The sequence below is a fragment of the Drosophila teissieri genome, chromosome 3R, assembly GCF_016746235.2.
Source record: "Drosophila teissieri strain GT53w chromosome 3R, Prin_Dtei_1.1, whole genome shotgun sequence".
Lineage (NCBI taxonomy): Eukaryota > Metazoa > Arthropoda > Insecta > Diptera > Drosophilidae > Drosophila > Drosophila teissieri.
In genome coordinates this window covers 28,421,131-28,440,426 of record NC_053032.1, presented here as the reverse complement: position 1 = coordinate 28,440,426, position 19,296 = coordinate 28,421,131, and the positions used below count along the sequence as shown (strand labels likewise).

Genomic DNA, 19,296 nt, shown 5'->3' with positions numbered 1-19,296 from the left:
CTCTCTTACATTATTCTTTTAATCTCCTTCTCATGGTGTTGGTTTCATTCTTGTCCTTACAAATCCATAATTATTTCAATAACTAGAAACTTAAGTTAAACGTAGACAATAAAGAGAACGTGGCCGACAGAAACTCTCTGAAATCCGGCAATTCCTTTGAGTCCGCGCGCAGTCAGCCGTCCACGCCCCTTTCCACGCCCACTCGTGTCGAGATGGAGCAGCTGGAGCGAAATGCTCCACGCAAGTTTAGCAGCGAAATCGAGGCCATCAGCGAGAAACTATACCACATGAACAACATGGTAAAAATGAACAAGGACCTCGAGGTGCTGGCCAAGGAAAATCTGGTCAAGAGCGACATCCTGCGCAAGCTTACGCTGAAGGAGAAGTGGCTGGCCGAGAATGCGGCCATAGCAGCAGGCCAAAAGGTGACTCTGACTCCAAGTGCGCCTGTTCCTGGACTGCAACCCAAGTCCAAGTTCGATGAAAAGTTCGAAAAGGTGGTGAGTCCACCTCAACCGATTGCCGCCGAACCCAAGCCCAAGCCAGTAATCGATTTCAATCTGGATGAGTTAAAGCCACGCAAACCGAACTTTGAGGAGCGACCCAAGGAGCAGCTGCCCAGGCCTGAAAGTTTGAAAAAACCTCCACAGCAAAAACCAAAGGGCAGCAGCACAAACGTGAGCCGCTCCAACAGCTTGAAGAGTAATGCCAGCACCGGGAGTCCAAAGGTGAAGAAAGCACCCATTTCAAATAACAGCAAAATGCAAATTGAAGGAATCCTTGGTACCTTAAAAAAGATCCAGAGTCAGAACAGCAGCGATCAGGATGAAGATATGGATGTAGATGAGGATGTGGATGTGGAAAGGAAGCCAAATAAAGAGCTCAACAGCAAGTTGAAGGAAATCCAAGCAAGCAGCTTCGCCGGCACCATGGACCATATTAAGTCACAGCTGACTATGCCCACGGTTAGTGCCCAGGCACCACCCTCCATGGATCTCTCCAAGTACTTTCCCAACCAGAAGCAGGAGAAGAGCTCCGCCAGCAGCACCAACAAGAATCAGGTTACCCTGAAGGATGTTAACCTGGCCAAGTACTTCCCCAGCAGTCCAGCTCCACAACGAAGAACCGTGGAAACGGTGGCCGATCGCCTAAAGAAGTCACAGACTGAGGCTGCGCTAGCCAAAACCAAACCAATAGAGGATCAGGCTAATAACCTGCCGGAAAAGCCCAAGAAAGAGGCGGAAAAGGAAGGAGAGCCCAAGAAAAATACGAAGAAGGTGGCTGACTCGAAACCAGTGCCTCCGAAACGACAGGCCTCATTGGACACCTTTAGCTTGAGGGAGCACCAGATGGATGGCGCACTGGACCTGACCAAAAAGAAGGTTCCCACCAAAGCGAGCACTGGCGTTAAGAAACCAGCCAAATCAGGGAGTACCACATCCGTGACGAAAGCAACCGCCACATCCAAAGGAAAGACTATTAAGATTGTGAAGAAAATCGTACCCAAAGGAACCAAAGCCAAAAAGGCGGCAGAAGCGGCCCAAGAAACCGCGGCAGTCGAGGCTCCGCCAGAGAAGCAGCCGCCCAAAGATGAAGCAGAGCGGATATTGGACGAAATCCTGGGAGATGGCGAATTGCGTTCACCCAGCTCCGAGTATCAGCGCCTGTTTCAGGACGAAAAGTCGCCCAGCGACTTGTCCGACAACATTGATCGGATACTCGAGGAAACCGGGTTGGATGTGGAATTGGGCCTGCCCAAGCGCAGCAGTAAGAAACTGGTCAAAACAAAATCCCTGGGCGAGGGTGACTTTGACATGAATCCTTCGAAGGAAAGACTAACTGGTGTACAGAACATCCTCAAGCGATTTGAGTCCATGAGTTCAGTTACGTCGCAGAATAGTGATGAACAGGCGGCCTTCAAGCTACGTCGCATGGAGTCGACCACCAGCAACCTGAGCAGTCTGACCCGTTCCAGGGAATCACTTGTATCCGTCAGCGATTCAATGAGTGATTTGGAGAAAACCATGGATTACCTGCGTAATGAATGGCGCAATGAGGCCACCAACTTTCTGCAAAAGAAGCGCGATAAATTCTATGCCAAAAAGGAGGAGCAGGAAAAGGAGGCCAAGACTAAGGCCAAACCAGATCCCTTGGACCATCTTCCTGTGCAATATCGCGACTCCAAGCTGGCCAAATTCTTTGGCTTGTCCGCTCGCAAGTCACCCGAAAAGCGAAAGTCTCCCATTAAGAAGAAGAAATCTCCCTCTAAAACGCCGAAGGTGACCAAAGCCAACAACTCACTGGAGGAGCTGGCCAAAATCAGTAGTGTTCGCCAGACCAAGAAGGCGCAACCAAAGACTCTAAAGCCTGTAGAAGTAAAACCCTTAAAGCCAGCCAGTCCAGTTCCAGATGATTTTGAGATTCTTGATCTGCTGGAGAAGGCCACAGAGGCCAAAGAACTTGAGCGCTCGAAGACCAAGAGTCCAGCTGTCGAAGCGCTAAAGGAGACGCCCAAGGAAGCTGTAGTAGAAATCCCCTTACCAGTGGAAGACATTAAAAATCTACCCAAAACCGGGTGTGATAAGTCCTCGAACAGCTCACGTCGTGGTTCCCAATCTAGTCTGGTCATGTCGCGCAGACACTCGGAAATTTCTCTCAACGATAAACTCAACCAGGAGGCACTCGCTGCCTTGAACCAACTGGAAAAAGAACGGGAGGCGGAGCAGGTGGACGAGCTATTCCAGAGCATGGTGGAGGAAATGGAGCAGGCTCCGCAGCCAGTTGCCATGGCCGAACCTTCGGAAGAGGACATCGATGCGGATTCCCTGTGCACCACAATCAGCAAGAGTCCCAGTGCTCAGCCCGTTACGGTGGTTAAGCGCGGCAGTTCCGAGGATCAGAGCATAGAGAAGCTTTTCAGCCACTTCTCCGACGAGATGTTGGTGAACGTGGAGTTTGACTCCAACGATGAGCTTGTTGGAATCACGCCCAGGGCCACACTCGTTTCCCGAAACACAGAGGATCGGGACTACTTGGATAAGCTAGAGTCTTTGGAGCGGGATGAGGAGACTTTCCAGCCAGCTGTTGGCGAGAAATTCACACAGGAAAATGTCCAGGACGAAGTGGATGGACTGCACTTCCCATCGCGCCCACAACGACGACCCAAAAGCAGTTCCTCTTCCAGTGAACCATCACTTCCTGTGGCTCCGCAAAGGTTGAAAAAGAAACTTTCAAAACTAGATCCGGAGGATATGCCTCCTTCGGTACAGGATCTTTTACATCAGGTTTACCACAAGAACATCCAACCTGAAAAAGCGGAAATAATTCCAGTTGAGGGCAAACAAACTTTAAGGTTCCCCAGCATGTTGGCGGAAGAAGATGTAGACGAAGTGGATCACTCCAAAGAAGTAATAAAGAAAATGGATACGGCACCAGAAGAGATCAAAGTGGAAAAGATCACCGAGCCGGAAGAGGTGGCTGAGGCAGCTCCAAGTCCTCGCAAACCGGCAATTAGTCAGAGCAACTCCCTTAAGAGCGAGAACTCGTCTGGCAGCAGTTTGGTGGAAGTACCAAAGATAATAACACCACCCAAGTCAAGCAGCAAGGAGAACTCCTCGGACTGGGACATGGAGAAGCTGCCCGCCTCACCCATGCCACGACGTAGGTTGCTACAAAATCAGCCGCCATACAAGGCTCCAAGCGTGGCTAGCAAGGAGAGCTCCTTGGAGTGGGACATGGAGAAGCTGCCCAACAGTCCCATGCTGCCGAGGAGGAACAAAATGCGGGCCATCTCACCCAGCACCAACCCAGTGCAACTACTGAATAATCTACCCTCCGAGGCAGATGACGAGGCGGCACAGAGACGCCTAATCGAAGATTTCGAGCAGGAACGACGTCAGGCGCTGATCAAGCGGGACGAGAACTTTGAGGTAATTGCGGCGGAGCAACGCAGACGCGACTCCTTGCAGAGCAGCAGCAACTCGAGCAGCAAACGCAGTTTGCCACCGCCCACGCCGCCCATGACGCTGGCATCGCGACGCGGAACCACGCAGGACACGAATCGCACCCAGGATACGGCAACGCGGCACGAGGGAACGCCGCCCATGTTCAAGAAGCTAGATGTCGATGGCAGCGGTACGTCAATGGATTCCACCGCCTGCTCCACGCGGCGCAGTTCGTTTGCATTTATAGAGTTACAGGATAACAAACCAGTGATTGTGCCCATGCCCAAGAAACTGAAGTTGCCCAAGCCGGAGCCCCCAAGGTTCGTACCCGAGCCAGTGGCCATTGATGAGCCAGTGCCCGAGGTGTTCCAGGGTCGCGCTTGGCCCAAGACTCAGTTGGAAGGAGAGGTCGATCTTGGGGATTCGGATAATGAAGATGAGGCAGAAAAGCTGAAGAAACAGCTGCCCGAATACGCTCGTTCGGATTCTCCTCCTTCGGCTGCATTCAAGAATCGCAAGTGGCCGGATGGGAAAACCGTTTTTGATAAGCGTGCCGAATCTCTTGAGGAGGAGGATATCTTCGAAGGATTACTGTCCCCGAGGAAAAGAGGTTCCCAAAGATTCAAGGACAAGCCGCGCTCCCAATCTCCGCAGCCTTTCAAACCGCTGGTCAACAGCTCCAGGAAGAACTCAAAGTCATACAGCGACCTTAAGAAGGGTCCCTCCATGCAATCTCTGTCGGCGCAATCCAGCCAGGACACGGACACACTGTCCACCACCACAACAGTAGCCACAGCTCGTCCCGCAAGCTATGTTAACTACGAGGACCCAATGGATGCCAGTACCCAAGCTTTGCTGGATCGAAGCAAACGGTTACACAACCGCAAAAGAGATTTCGTAAACGAGCGAGTGGTGGAGCGCAACCCCTATATGAGGGATGTGCTCAGGAGCACGGATCGCCGGGACTACGACGATGTGGATGAAGATCTGACCAGCTACAGGCCAAGGCATTATGCCAGCTCCACGCTAAACCGCTTCCCCAACACCACGACAAGGAAGAGCAGCAACTACGATTACCTCAGTCCCAGCAGTGATTATCTGAGCCGGAGAAGCTACATCCCGAGCGCCAGTGCAAGCAGCAGTTACTATCCATCGAGCACGCGTAGCTCCCATTTGAGTGACCTGTTCCGACGACGCAGCCCCGCCAGTGGACCCGGATCCGGATCCGCACTTTCCGGCTACGGCAACAAAGAGTCGTGCGTTATCTCCTAGTTGTTAGCCCTAGACCATTGACCAAAGCAGCCTTCTCTTTTCATTTATATTTTACCCCGTTGTGGCCGCAGACGTCGCCTCAACTACTATCTCTACTGAGTGCCAACCCAACGTCAGCGAAACCAACCCCACAAACAGACCAACCCCCCTGACCCCCCCTTCAAGACACTATAGGTCCCCGATAAGCAGCCCAAGAATACCCAACCAACCAACCAACCAATCAACCATGCTAGACTGCCCGCCCGCCTGTCTGCTCTCGATGTGCCACGCCTTCAAGTTCAAGTTCAAGTCCAGTCCAAGTCCTCCAAGTCAGCCAAAGACTAGATCGGGCTAGCCTCAGATCGAGTTGGCCACTTGATTGAAAGTAAATGCACCTGGGTACGATCTACGAAGGTAAATTCAAGCACAGCCATCCGCGAAATGTTGCGCTAACCCCGAACTCAAGCAGCCCGAAAAAAAGCCGAAAGTTTGTAGTCTCTAAACCTAGAAAACTGAATACCGATTGTGTTGTGTCGTTCTGTTGCCGTCCTTACTCCAAAGTCCAAGAACAGGCCTAACCCCCAGCTAATCCTGGCCAGCGTTTGTTTTGACCATCAGCGTTCCTCTCGTTTCCCTTCTGGATCGTACCTAAAGGCATGACGCCGCTGTTTTGTTGCTCTTTAACTCACTACTCCGACTAATTAGCATGTGCGAACCAAAGGTGTTTGCTGTACATAAAACGCCGCCTTCGGGCAGTATGTGGGCAGTAGCTAAACCGATCTCTGACCGAGCGCTACTGATCCCGACTCCCATTGCTTTTGTTTTACGTTCGTTTAGTTAATCGCTGTCCTGTCCTAGCGCACACTAATTCATTTGCGTACTCGCAACTCCTCTTGCAGGTTCAAACCGAGTCCGAGAGCACCTCGCCCGACGAAGTGGAGCTCAACTCTGCCACTGAGATATCCACCGACTCCGAGTTTGACAACGATGAGATTATACGCCAGGCGCCCAAGATCTTCATCGATGACACCCATCTAAGGAAGCCCACCAAGGTTCAGGTAAGTGGGGGAGTACAAATGTATTAAAACAAACCGTGCAGCTCATGATTTACCTTGCAGATCAAGTCCACCATGATCGGAGCCAATGCAGCATCCGCCGGACTCCATCAGAAGCAGTTGGCGGCGCGGGAGAAGGGCGGCAGCTACCTCCAGAAGTACCAGCCCCAGCCGCCACTGCCACAGTTCAAGCCGTTGGTCCAGGTGGATCCCACCCTGCTCATTGGCAGCCAGCGCGCTCCTCTTCAGAATCCCCGGCCCGGAGATTACTTGCTAAACAAGACGGCCAGTACGGAGGGTATCGCCTCCAAAAAGAGCCTGGAGCTTAAGAAGCGCTATCTGCTGGGTGAGCCGGCCAACGGCAACAAGATCCAGAAGTCCGGATCCACCTCAGTGCTAGACTCGTGCATTCGCAGCTTCCAGTCGAACATATCGGAGTGCCAGAAGCTTCTGAATCCCAGCAGCGACATCAGTGCCGGCATGCGCACCTTCCTCGATCGCACAAAGTTGGGCGAGGGCAGCCAGACAACCGGACAGACGAACGAACTGATCCGCTCCGCCACCAGCAATGTGATTAACGATCTGCGCGTGGAACTGCGGATACAGAAAACTGGCTCCAGCCACTCCACGGACAACGAGAAGGAAAACGTGTTCGTTAACTGTAAGAACGAGCTGAACAAAGGCATGGAATACACGGATGCGGTCAATGCCACGCTGCTGGACCAGCTGGCCAGAAAAAGTTCGCCAACCACGCCAACGAATAAGACGGTGGTCGAGGTCATTGATCTGGTGACCCCGGAGAAGCCAATGGACATTATCGATCTAACGGCGCTGGAAACGCCCAAGAAGCAGTTGGTGGATGGTAGCGCCATGGATGTGGATGAACGCCTCACACCCGACAGCAACAAAATCAGCGAACTGCAGCAGGAAGTGAAGGAGGAACCCAAGCCGGATGTCTCTCGGGATGTGAAGGAATGCATACCAGATATACTGGGACATATTAAGGAGGGAACGGGCGCGAAGGAGCCAAGTGGCGAGGATCAACAGAGCCTGCTGGAGCAGTCGGACGAAGAGAAGCGCGACTCCCCAGAGAAGGATGTGGCCGAGCATGAGCTTTATGAACCCGACAGTGTGCAGATCCAGGTGCCCAATATCCCGTGGGATAAGACCAAGCCGGAGGTCATGTCTACCACCGGCAGCAGTGGCTCCATCTGCTCAAGCTCCGACTCTTCCAGCATTGAAGACATCCAGCACTACATTTTGGAGTCCACAACCAGTCCGGACACTCAGACAGTTGGCGGAAAGCACAATGTGCCACGTTTGGAGGTGCACGACACAAGTGGCGCCCTCATGCAGGTGGACAGCCTGATGATTGTGAACGGAAAGTATATTGGGGATCCCGAGGACGTCAAGTTCTTGGATATGCCCGCCAATGTTATTGTTCCGCCCGCACCGGCGCTTAAGACGAATGAGCTGGATATGGAGGATGACCAAGAGCTGGAGGCGGAACCAGTAACTGCTACTCCAGAGCCGGTCGAGTGTACGGTCATTGAGACGGAGCGTCGTGTTGGTGCTCCCCCTCCTTTGCCAGAGATGGGTCCGCCTAAACTGAAGTTCGACAGCAAAAATGAGAACAAGATCGAGAGCTTGAAGAATCTTCCGTTGATCGTAGAGAGCAATGTGGAGCACAGTCAGGCAGTGAAACCCATTACGCTTAATTTAAGCAATCTGGCCAGGACGCCAGATACACCGACCACGCCCACGGCGCACGACAGCGACAAAACGCCCACTGGAGAAATTCTCTCGCGAGGATCTGACTCGGAAACCGAGCATACCGGCACTGGTCAGGTTCTAACGGAGACGGAACTCTCCGATTGGACGGCCGACGACTGCATCTCGGAGAACTTTGTCGACTTGGAGTTCGTACTTAACTCGAACAAGGGTACGATAAAACGACGCAAGGATCGACGACGCAGTGGAGCAAGCAAACTTCCCAGTGGCAATGAGGTAATCCACGAGCTGGCCAGGCAGGCGCCAGTGGTGCAGATGGACGGTATTCTTAGTGCCATTGACATCGATGACATAGAGTTCATGGACACGGGTTCTGAGGGCTCGTGCGCCGAGGCCTATTCCGCCACAAATACAGCTCTTATTCAGAATAGAGGTTACATGGAGTACATCGAGGCGGAACCCAAGAAGGCGACCCGCAAGGCAGCTCCCCCATCCAGTTACCCAGGAAACCTACCGCCTTTAATGACAAAGCGGGACGAGAAGCTGGGCATTGATTACATTGAACAGGGAGCCTACATAATGCACGATGATGCGAAGACGCCTGTGAATGAGGTGGCTCCTGCCATGACCCAATCGCTGACCGACTCAAGCACGCTCAATGAACTGGATGATGACAGTATGATAATATCCCAGACCCAGCCAACGACAACGGAGGAAAGTGAAGCATTGACGGTGGTCACCAGTCCACTTGACACGTCCTCGCCCCGCGTACTCGATCAATTCGCCTCCATGTTGGCGGCGGGAAAGGGTGACTCCACGCCCAGCAGCTCCGAGCAACAACCAAAGACCTCCACGGTGACGAGCAGCAGCACTGGGCCCAACTCCTCGACGACAGGCAACGTCTCGAAGGAGCCGCAGGAGGAGGACCTGCAGATCCAGTTTGAGTATGTTCGCGCACTGCAGCAGCGCATATCGCAGATCAGCACCCAGCGGCGAAAGAGCTCTAAGGGAGAGGCACCTAACCTGCAGCTAAACAGTAGCGCACCTGTGATAGAATCAGCCGAGGATCCGCCCAAGCCGGCAGAGGAGCCTGTGGTCTCCATGCGACCGCGGACCACCAGCATTTCCGGAAAGGTACCTGAGATACCGACACTTAGCAGCAAGCTGGAAGAGATAACCAAAGAACGCACCAAGCAAAAGGATCTGATTCACGACCTAGTCATGGACAAGTTGCAGTCGAAGAAGCAGCTGAACGCTGAGAAGCGTCTGCACCGGAGTCGACAGCGCAGTTTGCTGACCAGTGGCTATGCCAGTGGCTCCAGCCTGAGTCCCACGCCCAAGCTGGCGGCTGCTTGCAGTCCGCAGGATTCCAACTGCTCTAGCCAAGCGCACTACCACGCCTCCACGGCGGAGGAGGGACCGAAGCCGCAGGCGGAGAGGCCGTTGCAAAAGTCAGCCACGTCCACCTATGTGTCGCCTTACCGCACTGTCCAGGCGCCCACGCGGAGTGCTGATCTCTATAAGCCGCGCCCCTTCAGCGAGCACATCGATTCGAACGCTCTGGCGGGTTACAAGCTCGGCAAGACGGCCTCGTTCAATGGCGGAAAGTTGGGCGACTTTGCGAAACCCATTGCCCCGGCGAGAGTTAATCGCGGCGGTGGAGTTGTGACAGCGGATGTAGCCAACATTTCCGCCTCGACGGAGAACCTGAGGAGCGAAGCCAGGGCCAGGGCTCGTCTTAAGTCCAACACGGAACTGGGCCTCAGTCCCGAGGAAAAGATGCAGCTAATACGCTCCAGGTTGCACTACGACCAAAACAGATCCCTGAAGCCGAAACAACTGGAGGAGATGCCGTCTGGAGATCTGGCGGCACGTGCCCGCAAAATGAGTGCCTCGAAGAGCGTCAATGATCTGGCCTACATGGTGGGCCAGCAGCAGCAGCAGCAGGTTGAAACGGATGCCGTGCTCCAGGCCAAGGCGGCTGACTTTACATCCGATCCCAATTTGGCGTCCGGTGGGCAGGAGAAGGCAGGCAAAACGAAGTCCGGACGCAGGCCAAAGGATCCGGAGCGGCGCAAGAGTCTCATACAGTCGTTGTCCAGCTTCTTCCAGAAGGGGTCTGCCTCCGCGGCCTCCAGTGCCAAGGAGCAGGGCGGCACTGTGGCTGCCGGTCACTCTGAGCAGTCAGAGCGACCCGGCACCAGCAGCAGCGGCACGCCCACAATCTCGGATGCGGCTGGTGGAGGCGGAGGAGGAGGAGGTGGCGTCTTCAGTAGATTCCGCATCTCGCCCAAGTCCAAGGAGAAGTCAAAGGTCAGTGCTTGTCCCAAATATCTATTTGTAATGTGGTTCTGGTCGGTGTTGATGTAACCAAGTGTTGTCTGCCTCATGGAGATCGGCTAGTCCAATCGATCCATCGATTCACACGACCTCATCTAGCGTATAAGTTATATTAACTGCCGAGGACTCGATGTCTGGTGTAATAAGTGTGGCATTTATAACATTTAAAATTCTTTTAATCATTTTGCAGTCTTGCTTTGATCTGAGGAATTTCGGTTTTGGTGTAAGGACTTTTAACTATTCTAAACCCTATTTACCAAACACTTTCGAGTTTTCCAAATTTCGTACACTTTCAAAAGCTTAGTCTTATTATTTGGCATCCGTACCTTTTGGTTTATTTGATATCTAATCGCACATATCTTCATCTGAATGGGCTTTTTGTCTGTTTGCTGTCCTATTAACCCATTAAAATTTCAATAATTTTATTATGATTTCTTTTCATTTACTTTATTTTTGTTTTCTTTTACCCTTTGCAGCAAAAGTTATCTAAGTGTTAACCTTTAAGTTTGAATGCTGAATTATTTCCTTTGCCTCTTCAATAACACATATATGTTTTCTTAGTTTTAAATCTTTTAGAAGTACATGGGTTTCAGGGAAACCTTACGGGTATTCAAGGATATTCAAGAATATTCATTTGTGTGTTTTAAACTTTAAGCTCTTATTGGTTTAAGTACTGGGCAGCTTTTTGTTTATTGGGAATTACTTTAAGAAGTGTTATTTATGATTTAAGCTTAATGGATATTTTGCATGATTGGTTTTCCTGGACTCCCGGTTATGGTAATTCCTAAGATAAATGTGTTAAGTTTCTTGCCTTTGGACATCCTGCACGTTACATGTATATACAATATTTTAGTAAATAACAAAATTGTTTCTAATAAGACTTTTGAATATGGTTTATTTCCCCATACGTTCTTACCTCCTCTGAAAAACACGCAATCATTTAAACCGATATATATTCTGATACCTCCAAACACCATGCTACACTAGGACAAGGATATGCTGGTCTGCAATGCAGCATCTCCAGCAGGAGCCACATCACAGAAAAATCACTCGCAAGAGTATCTGAACACCACGAACAACAGTCGCTATCGAAAGCAAACGAACACTGCGAAACCGAAACCCGAATCGTTCTCTTCATCCAGCCCGCAGCTCTACATACACAAGCCCCACCACCTGGCCGCAGCTCATCCCAGTGCCCTGGACGACCAGACACCACCGCCCATACCGCCTCTGCCACTGAATTATCAGAGATCCGATGGTTTGTTGTTCTCATTCTATGTCTGCATATACCGTCCACCCAACTGTCCTGTCCCGACCCACTGAAGATTCATACAAGTGCAAACGTTGCGACACGATTCTATAATCCCCTTCCCCATTTCCAGATGAGAGCTACGCTAACGAGACACGGGAGCATAAGAAGCAACGTGCCATATCGAAGGCTTCACGACAAGCTGAGCTCAAGCGATTGCGAATCGCTCAAGAGATTCAGCGAGAACAGGAGGAGATCGAGGTGCAACTGAAGGATCTGGAGGCACGCGGCGTGCTTATTGAGAAGGCCTTGCGAGGCGAGGCGCAGAATATCGAAAAGTGAGTGCTAGCACTTAGCTATTTCCTCAACTACCAATTAAATAAAATCTCTTTCACAGCCTGGATGCGACAAAGGACAACGACGAGAAGCTACTAAAAGAACTTTTGGAGATTTGGCGCAACATCACAGCACTCAAGTATGCTAGTCTATAAGGATCTGCCATAAACGAATTTAATGTAATTCTGACTTTAGGAAACGCGATGAGGAACTGACTATAAGGCAACAGGAACTGCAACTGGAGTATCGGCATGCCCAGCTGAAGGAAGAGCTCAATCTGCGCTTGTCCTGCAACAGTAAGTGTTATGGTTTCCCCTCATCACAATGATGTGTTATCTACTGCCGCCGTTTTAGAACTGGACAAAAGCTCCGCCGATGTGGCCGCCGAGGGAGCAATTCTCAACGAAATGCTGGAAATTGTCGCCAAGCGAGCCGCCCTACGACCCACAGCCTCCCAACTCGACCTCACGGCAGCGGGATCGGCGTCCACGTCCGCCGAGGCAACGGGCATTAAGCTGACTGGACAACCGCATGACCATGAAGAATCGATTGTGAGTAAATTGGACCGAGTTTGAGTTTAACATCTACAACACCTCATGCTCATGTTTCAGATTTGAATAGCAAACTTTCCCTGGAGCTTGCTGGTCTGCGAAGTAGTGCACGGACTTTTGAGCCTAAATACTTAAGAGGAAACAGGGGAGAGCGTACCAAAAAGGCAGCTGAATATACAGAATTAACAATACTAAAACCCGTGAGCTGTAACCGAAACGAGCAACTAACTATTCAATGTGAATAAGCTGGCAGAGAACAATTTCAATATATATAAGTAGAGAGCCTAACTAATTTTGGAGAAGCGCGCAAGGTTAATGTAAAAACAGGCAGAGAAGAAATCAAAACCAAAAACTAATTTCGCAATTTAAAAGTAGGGATTACAAATGTTTTTGCGAATACCTTTAGTTTCGTATTCGACCTAATTGTACGTTTTGTTAGTCGTTGCCACTGAAATCTGTCTGATCTTTTCTATGTCCTATGCAATATGTTGTGTTTTTATTTTATGTAATGTAGTGAGCGTGTGCAAAGGGTATGTGATTTTGAGCAAATGTAAATGGTGTATTTGAGTTTTCTTAGGTTATTTTCACTTAGCGATTGTTTGTCAATTTCTTTGTAAACCGTTTGAATGTATTATTATTTATTTGACAAAGCACCCGCACATTTTCCCGATCAGCACACCCGTGTATGTATTATGTCATTTGCTCCTAAACCAAAATCAAAGTGAACACAAAGAGATGCACACAAATATTTTCTATATGCGAGAGCCTACACATAACGATGTAAGAGAGCAAGCAACCATTAATTGTATACTAATGAAATCATTTAAATTATTGTGTAACTTTATTTATAACCTGCATATATAAAAACATATTTATCGAATTTATTATGTAACTTTTCGATTTATTTTGAATTGAATAAAGATTTTATGAAACCTGAGTCCGATTTTAACTTTCTTTTATTTACCAGAGTTATTTTACTTATTTTTATGATCTTTGCTTATTGTTTATAAAAAGATTGGCGCGGATTTTAAATTCAAATCTGCTGGGGAGAGATGCCACATTTCGATATAAAGTGGCCACTCCAAGGAAGTTTGGTGATTCGTGGTGAATGACACTTATTGGTTGGCGGGAAGGCCATTTTACCATCTGGTAACACTAGTAATAAGTAAACAAACATAGCAACCGCGATTTTCTTGGTGCTTTCCCAAAACTTCACTTTAAAAGAAAATTACGCTGAATTTGATGAACAATGGCTGACAAACAATCCACTGAGGAAGCAACCAAATCCGTCCAGACTCAGGCAGTGCTCAAAACGACGGAGAAACAGTCGAAAAAGTCGGCGTCAGGAAGTCTGAACTCGGGCTCAGTCGATGGCTTGGACAAGCATGAAAACTCGGAAAAGCCCGGCGCCCAGCCCACCGCCTACAGCATGCGACCGGCCTTTGGAGAGATGTTTCCCCTGCCCACCATCAAGAACATAATGAACAACGTCATGGCCGATAAACTGAAAGGTGAGTGAGAAAACCCATAGACACTCCGCCCGTTGCTAAGCAACTTCTCCATTTGAAGACAAAACCTATGACAAGGACATCGCCAGGAAGTGGACAAGTGAGATCGCCGACGAGGTGAACCAGCAGATAGCCAGCAGCTCGAAGGTGAAGCGGTACAAGCACGTGGTCCAGGTGATGCTAGGCCAGGAGCTGGGTGCGGGGGCCACCTACAACTCGCGCTGCTGCTGGGACTGCGACTGCGACACCTCCGTCTCCGAGGTCTTCAGCAACACCAGTCTCTTCTGCGTCTGTACAGTGTTTGGAACGTACCAGTACTAGAACCGACTAACCACAGAACTGATTAGGCTAAGGACCACATCACTATATTTAACTTTAATGGGGTGAGCTTAACTTATTGGGTTGTCACGAGATGGGCTTCCAAATCAGTATACAAAATATTAAACAATCAACGAATGTGCTTTCAATTTGAAGATAATTTTTAGTATGAAGTTCGTTTACTTCCATTGGAATTTCATCTGCCCAGACTCTCGTGACACCCCCGTATATTTACATTTTAATCTAAGCAACGCTAACACATCTCATATTAGTAGGCACCGGGAACAAAGGGATCATCACTTTCGATAGTCGACCTTCGTCGTGCTTCATTGGATGCGTACGTTCAGCGGATTCAGTATGCGGCCCGACATCACAGCCACGTCCAAGTCGCGATCGACGATGAAAAACAGAAACGGATGATTCACAGAGATCTGAATCGGCTTCGATTGGGCGCCGTAGTTGCCTAGAGAGCGAAAGGAAGTGTTTATTGCACTTTGTCTCGTGTTGCAGAGGCTGCAACTGTTGCAACACCATTAGGTGGGGCATTCGCAATGCGTTGCGGCTCAATGCCTCCACTACACTCCATTCAGGTGTGCTGCAATGCGAGACACTTACGCTTCAGCTGATTGATGGGATGCGTACGGATGGTGACGTCTATGGATTGCTCAATGTGCCGCACGTAGACGCCCTTCTCCTCAGTCATGGGCCTGAAATCGGCGCGATTTGGTTCGAATACGTCGCAGCTGCAAAGAAATGTTACGTTAAGCCAGCAACTGGAGCTATGACGCCCATGCTTACATTCCCATCTGCAACAGAAAGCACAAAAACCAAAGTTAGCTCAATAAAATTGCACGAAGCAGCACACTACAAATGAATACATACATTCTGCAAGTCGTTGGTCAGGAACATGGTGCCATGCAGCTTGAAGTCCGGAATGATGGCTTGCACCCAGCGTGGCTTCAACTGCTTCCGCATCAGCCGAAGGGTTGGTCCCAGTTTCAAGGAGGCGGCGGCTGCCACAATATCCGTGTGGTAGTCGGGCAACAGGATCATTAGGTTGTACTCAGGTGTGTCCAGTTCCAGTTCCAGCACGCTCATCTTCAGGTGCTCAAAGTACTTGTAGTACAGCACTGCGTTGTACACCTTGAAGGTGGTGTGCACCACCTGCTGATTGCCCAAGTAGAACACGTGGCTGATCACATCCGTGTTATAGTTCGACTTTCCCTCGGCCGCCTCTCCCACATAGTGTGGCTCAAAGTCATTGGTGATGGGTGCAAAGGCAGCGGGCGCTGGCGGCGGAAAGTGCAGCGGATGGTGCGGGACATGCGTGTGCGGATTGAAGAGCGTCAGAAAGAGATTCGCATCCAGATCCTTGTATGCTGGTATCGCGTGACGCTTGTATCGTGCCGTCTTCGTCTTCCGAGTCACCGAAATGTTTACTGGTTGTGCGGATGGCGTTATAATAGAAATTACTTGCCGGGTTGCTGGTGGCTTCCGCTCCGCCACCTGGCGTGCCATCATTGGCATTGGCATGGCCACTGTGCGCGCACTGGGCAGGTAAATGGGCTTCGGAGTGATAGGATTCGAATGCTTGAGCGGCGCTTGGAGTTTGCTGATGGGCAGTCTGGAGACTCTAGCCTTCTGGATACGCAGAAGAGGCTCGGCATCCTCCTCGGCTACAAAGGCGGACACTAGCTCGGCAGCTTCATCCTCACCTGCGGGCTCAGCGGCCTCCTCTTCGCCCGACGTGGCAGCAGGTGCTTCTGTGGTAGCCTCCGCCTCCGCTGGAGCCTCTGTGGTGGTTGGAGGCTCTGTTGTCGTCGCCGGTGCCTCCGTGGTTGTTGTGGCTGGCTCTACTGTTGTGCTTTCCGCATCCTTAAGCGTTGTGGTTTCCGCCTCCATTTGCATGGTCGTCGTGTTGGTGGCCATTGTGGTGTTGACCAACTCAGCATCTGCCGTGAGATTGGCTGGCGTGGAGGAGAGCATATCTACACTCAAGTCGTAGCCGTAAAACATGAGAACCGTCTCAAAGTCCTTGAGAACAGTCACATTGCCTTTGTTCAAGCTGAGTCCCTTCAGTGGATTGTCGGAGCCAAAGAAGTAAGTCTGCAAAATATAGTAAATAGAGTATATACATAATTCATAAAGTTGTCAGGACTCTGCAAATGAGAACCATTTCTACAAATTAAGTTAGCCCTCCAACGAACCTACTGATCTAATTCATTATCCAAAATCTGATCAGCAAAAGGTACGCAACGATGGCCAATTAAAAAATCTATTCACTTGAACAAACGCTGGTTAGTTTTGGGAGATTAACCGACCCAATGGGGTCGACGAACTATTGAAACCAGATTGGAGATCAATTGAGCTTTGGTCATGGGCCTGGGGCAATTTGTTTGGCAGTACGCATATCTGGTTTTTCATTTTGTTCTTTATCAATGACCACTTGGTGCTCCCCACTCTGGCCAGCTCACTTTTGGACATGGTGCTTAGCCAGGCGTGTAAACTGTGCGTGAGCACTTCATTTGGATGGCGTTCTCGAGCGGATTACCCCCGATGGCAATGGGTTAAGTTCAAAGCAGGAGCCACACTGGCCTACATGCTGGAAGGGTCTGCAATCTCACCCGCAGTCGTCGGTGGATGTCGCGGTAGCCCACGCGAGTCACGTCCCTGTTGTTGGGCAGCTGCAGGACATGACGCAGTTCCTCGGCACTGTTGCCAGCAGAACCCTCGAACAGAGCCACCAGCACACTGACCAGGGCAGTGGGCGAGAAGGCGAAGTTGTTGCGGTTCAGGATGGAGTGGTAGTGGAGCAGGCGGTGGGTCAGGTCGTTGGTCAGGTCCACCATCACCTCGGCGGGAGTCAGCTCCTTGGCGGCCAGCACCTGGGGCAGGTGATCCAGCGGCGTCAGCGGTGGCGGCGGAAAGTGCGGATGCGGAAAGCCGCTGGCACGAAACTCCTCATGGTCAATCTGTATGTAGTGGGCCCTCGCCTGGAGCAGGTGGACCACCAGCCAGGTGAGCAGTGGCACCAAACCAGCCATGACAATGCAGCTGACCTCGGTCTGCACTGATTGATGGCTCACTTAGCACTCTGATTGTCGCGTTTGCGGCTATTTGGCAACAAAAATTGGCAAGCTCTATCCGCTATCCCCCCAATTGCAGTCCGTTCATTATTTTCCACTTTTTTGCGATCCCGATTCAATTAGCCCAACTGATGATCTGCACTCAAGGTGATGACTATTCTGAAATTCGTCAACCGTCAAGCCCGAGCGTTTTCCACATAGTTTTTCAGCTGCACTGGCTCGTTCACGGATAGCGAATGGAATGGGATGGGGCGCGTTTCGCTTCTGTTTCGAACTGATTCGCGTGATTGCTGCTGCCAAACTGAAGTTGAAGCCGCCTGAGCAGAGGGCTAAAATACGGCAGCCGATCGATGGAACTGGGAGCGGATCGCATAGTCGAGCTCGGCTTCGTGGATCAGACAGACAGACGATGCTGATGCCAGGTAGAAAATGTTTGTACTTGTAGTAGTTTTGAAATCTAAAGTAGCTACAACATTGATACATTGATTCAACTGAAATTATTAATTGAATCCTGTCGGTTGCTGCCTATGAACATGATTCCATATGAAGGCAGTTCGAGAAATCGATGAGTGCGTTCCGAAGTCAATTAATTAGAAGCAACAAGTGCTCTCCGCGGGGTGTATTCCCAAATGATTTTATCTTTGGTAATCGAAATGACAGACCCTACCAAATAATAACTTCATGTTTGGCCTATTTGCAACCCAGTTGCTTGGCGGATAGTTGGTGAACCGGGTCATGGCCTCTCTGAGAAGACTTTTACGTCGTGGCCTGGGCTGCTTTTGTGCCCTTAATGGAATTCTGGATTTTAATGCGGACATCGGATCAGGAAAATCGCGCAGATCGCGCTGCCTTTTCATATACCGTATATTGCACAACTTCGCGGTTATCAGCCTGACGTTAAAGTTTCAGCTGGACTTTCTGGACCACTTTAAAAACGTCGAAATGTCCACATTGATGACTGTAAACTTTTTCACATATTTTACATTGGTGTTCTTTGCGGTGCTTAGCTCCATGGGATCGTGCTACCAATGGCAAAATAGAATCCTTGCAGTTCTGAAGGAGCTGAAGCATCAAAGGGATCTGAGCAGGCACATGGGATACAGGGTACCAAGGGACAAACAGAATAGCCTTGATTGCTTATTAATCGCACTCACCGTCCTTCTGAGCCTTCGCCTCAGCATTCATTTGGCCACGTTTGCGTTCAGCGCCAGGATGGGGTTCAATCATCCCTGCAACTGCTTCCTGCCAGAGTGCATGATCTTCTCCATGAACTACCTGCTCTTCGCCATCCTAGCTGAGATAACCCAGTGCTGGTGGTGCTTGCAGGCGGAACTAGAGATGCTGCTCCTGGATCGGGATTCATCAACTATCCCCTCCAATTTGTGCGAGATTAAAAGGCTGCACACCAGGTTCCAGTGCCTAATTGACTTAACCTCAGAAGTGTGCTCCATCTTTAGCTACGTCACCTTTGCCTACATGGTGCGCAATCTTTGGAGTGGCATTGTGTCGGGATATCTTGTGGTGCGCTTCGTTATCGGTCATAGATTACAGGACCTTGAACTTGTGTACCTGGCATTCGCATTCATCACCTGCGTCCAACCTTTGATGTTCTCGCTCGTACTGAATTGCATGACCAACACAACAGGTTCATTGCTCGAGGGGACCAGGGATATTTTGAAAATACCCCATAAAGAAAGCGCGGAGGTGGAACGAAGTGTGAGTACCCTGGCCTTCCATTCAACAAATTATAATGCAACGAGTTTCACAGATCGAATGGTTGTCGCTGCAACTGACCTGGCAGCACACGCACGTCACTATCTTTGGCATATTCCGCATAAATCGCTCTTCGGCTTTCCGGTTTGCATCACTCATCCTGGTACATGTGGTCTACATGGTGCAATCTGACTATATTTCGATAACGAAGTGA

General features: G+C 50.2%; 4 protein-coding genes across 16 annotated transcripts in view; 3 read left to right on the top strand and 1 right to left on the bottom strand.

Moving 5' to 3' along the window:
* LOC122621022 (F-actin-monooxygenase Mical) overlaps positions 1-13,394 on the top strand; it is a 42,091-nt gene extending 28,697 nt beyond the window's left edge. For 5 of the 12 annotated variants that reach the window (XR_006326180.1, XR_006326181.1, XR_006326179.1 and 2 more), the window contains 3 exons: positions 87-5,200; positions 5,288-5,609; positions 6,095-6,228. Coding sequence is in view for 6 of the 12 variants with exons in the window: in XM_043798749.1 (XP_043654684.1) it covers positions 87-5,204; positions 5,541-5,609; positions 6,095-6,253; positions 6,314-10,294; positions 10,512-10,544; positions 11,309-11,579; positions 11,704-11,908; positions 11,968-12,045; positions 12,102-12,202; positions 12,261-12,457; positions 12,518-12,523 (10,218 nt within the window). In the remaining 6 variants the exon portion in view is untranslated. Of the gene's footprint in view, positions 1-86; positions 5,205-5,287; positions 5,610-6,094; positions 6,254-6,313; positions 10,295-10,511; positions 10,545-10,797; positions 11,263-11,308; positions 11,580-11,703; positions 11,909-11,967; positions 12,046-12,101; positions 12,203-12,260; positions 12,458-12,517 lie in introns of those variants that run through there. The other 7 variants (XM_043798745.1, XM_043798744.1, XM_043798747.1 and 4 more) reach the window with 5 other exon arrangements.
* Positions 13,395-13,618: 224 nt separating this feature from the next.
* LOC122620613 (dynein light chain Tctex-type protein 2B) lies at positions 13,619-15,138 on the top strand. 2 transcript variants are annotated; one of them, XM_043798172.1, is made up of 3 exons: positions 13,619-13,968; positions 14,027-14,348; positions 14,559-15,138. In XM_043798172.1, the coding sequence occupies exons 1-2, from the start codon at positions 13,707-13,709 to the stop codon at positions 14,284-14,286; spliced, it is 522 nt and encodes a 173-aa protein (XP_043654107.1). In that variant the 5' UTR covers positions 13,619-13,706; the 3' UTR covers positions 14,287-14,348; positions 14,559-15,138. The 2 variants fall into 2 exon arrangements, with proteins under 2 accessions (XP_043654107.1, XP_043654106.1); XM_043798171.1 differs by having other exon boundaries at positions 14,556-15,138.
* LOC122620614 lies at positions 14,610-17,578 on the bottom strand. The gene is made up of 5 exons (XM_043798173.1): positions 16,908-17,578; positions 15,166-16,389; positions 15,082-15,089; positions 14,899-15,026; positions 14,610-14,746 (listed from the first exon to the last, which is right to left on the bottom strand). Exons 1-5 carry the CDS (start codon positions 17,325-17,327, stop codon positions 14,610-14,612), a joined length of 1,917 nt encoding a protein of 638 aa, XP_043654108.1. The 5' UTR covers positions 17,328-17,578.
* A 472-nt stretch (positions 17,579-18,050) lies between these two features.
* Positions 18,051-19,296, top strand: LOC122618947 (putative gustatory receptor 85a). Its single transcript, XM_043795541.1, is given in 2 exon segments — positions 18,051-19,085; positions 19,138-19,296. Coding segments are annotated over 2 exon segments (1,194 nt in total).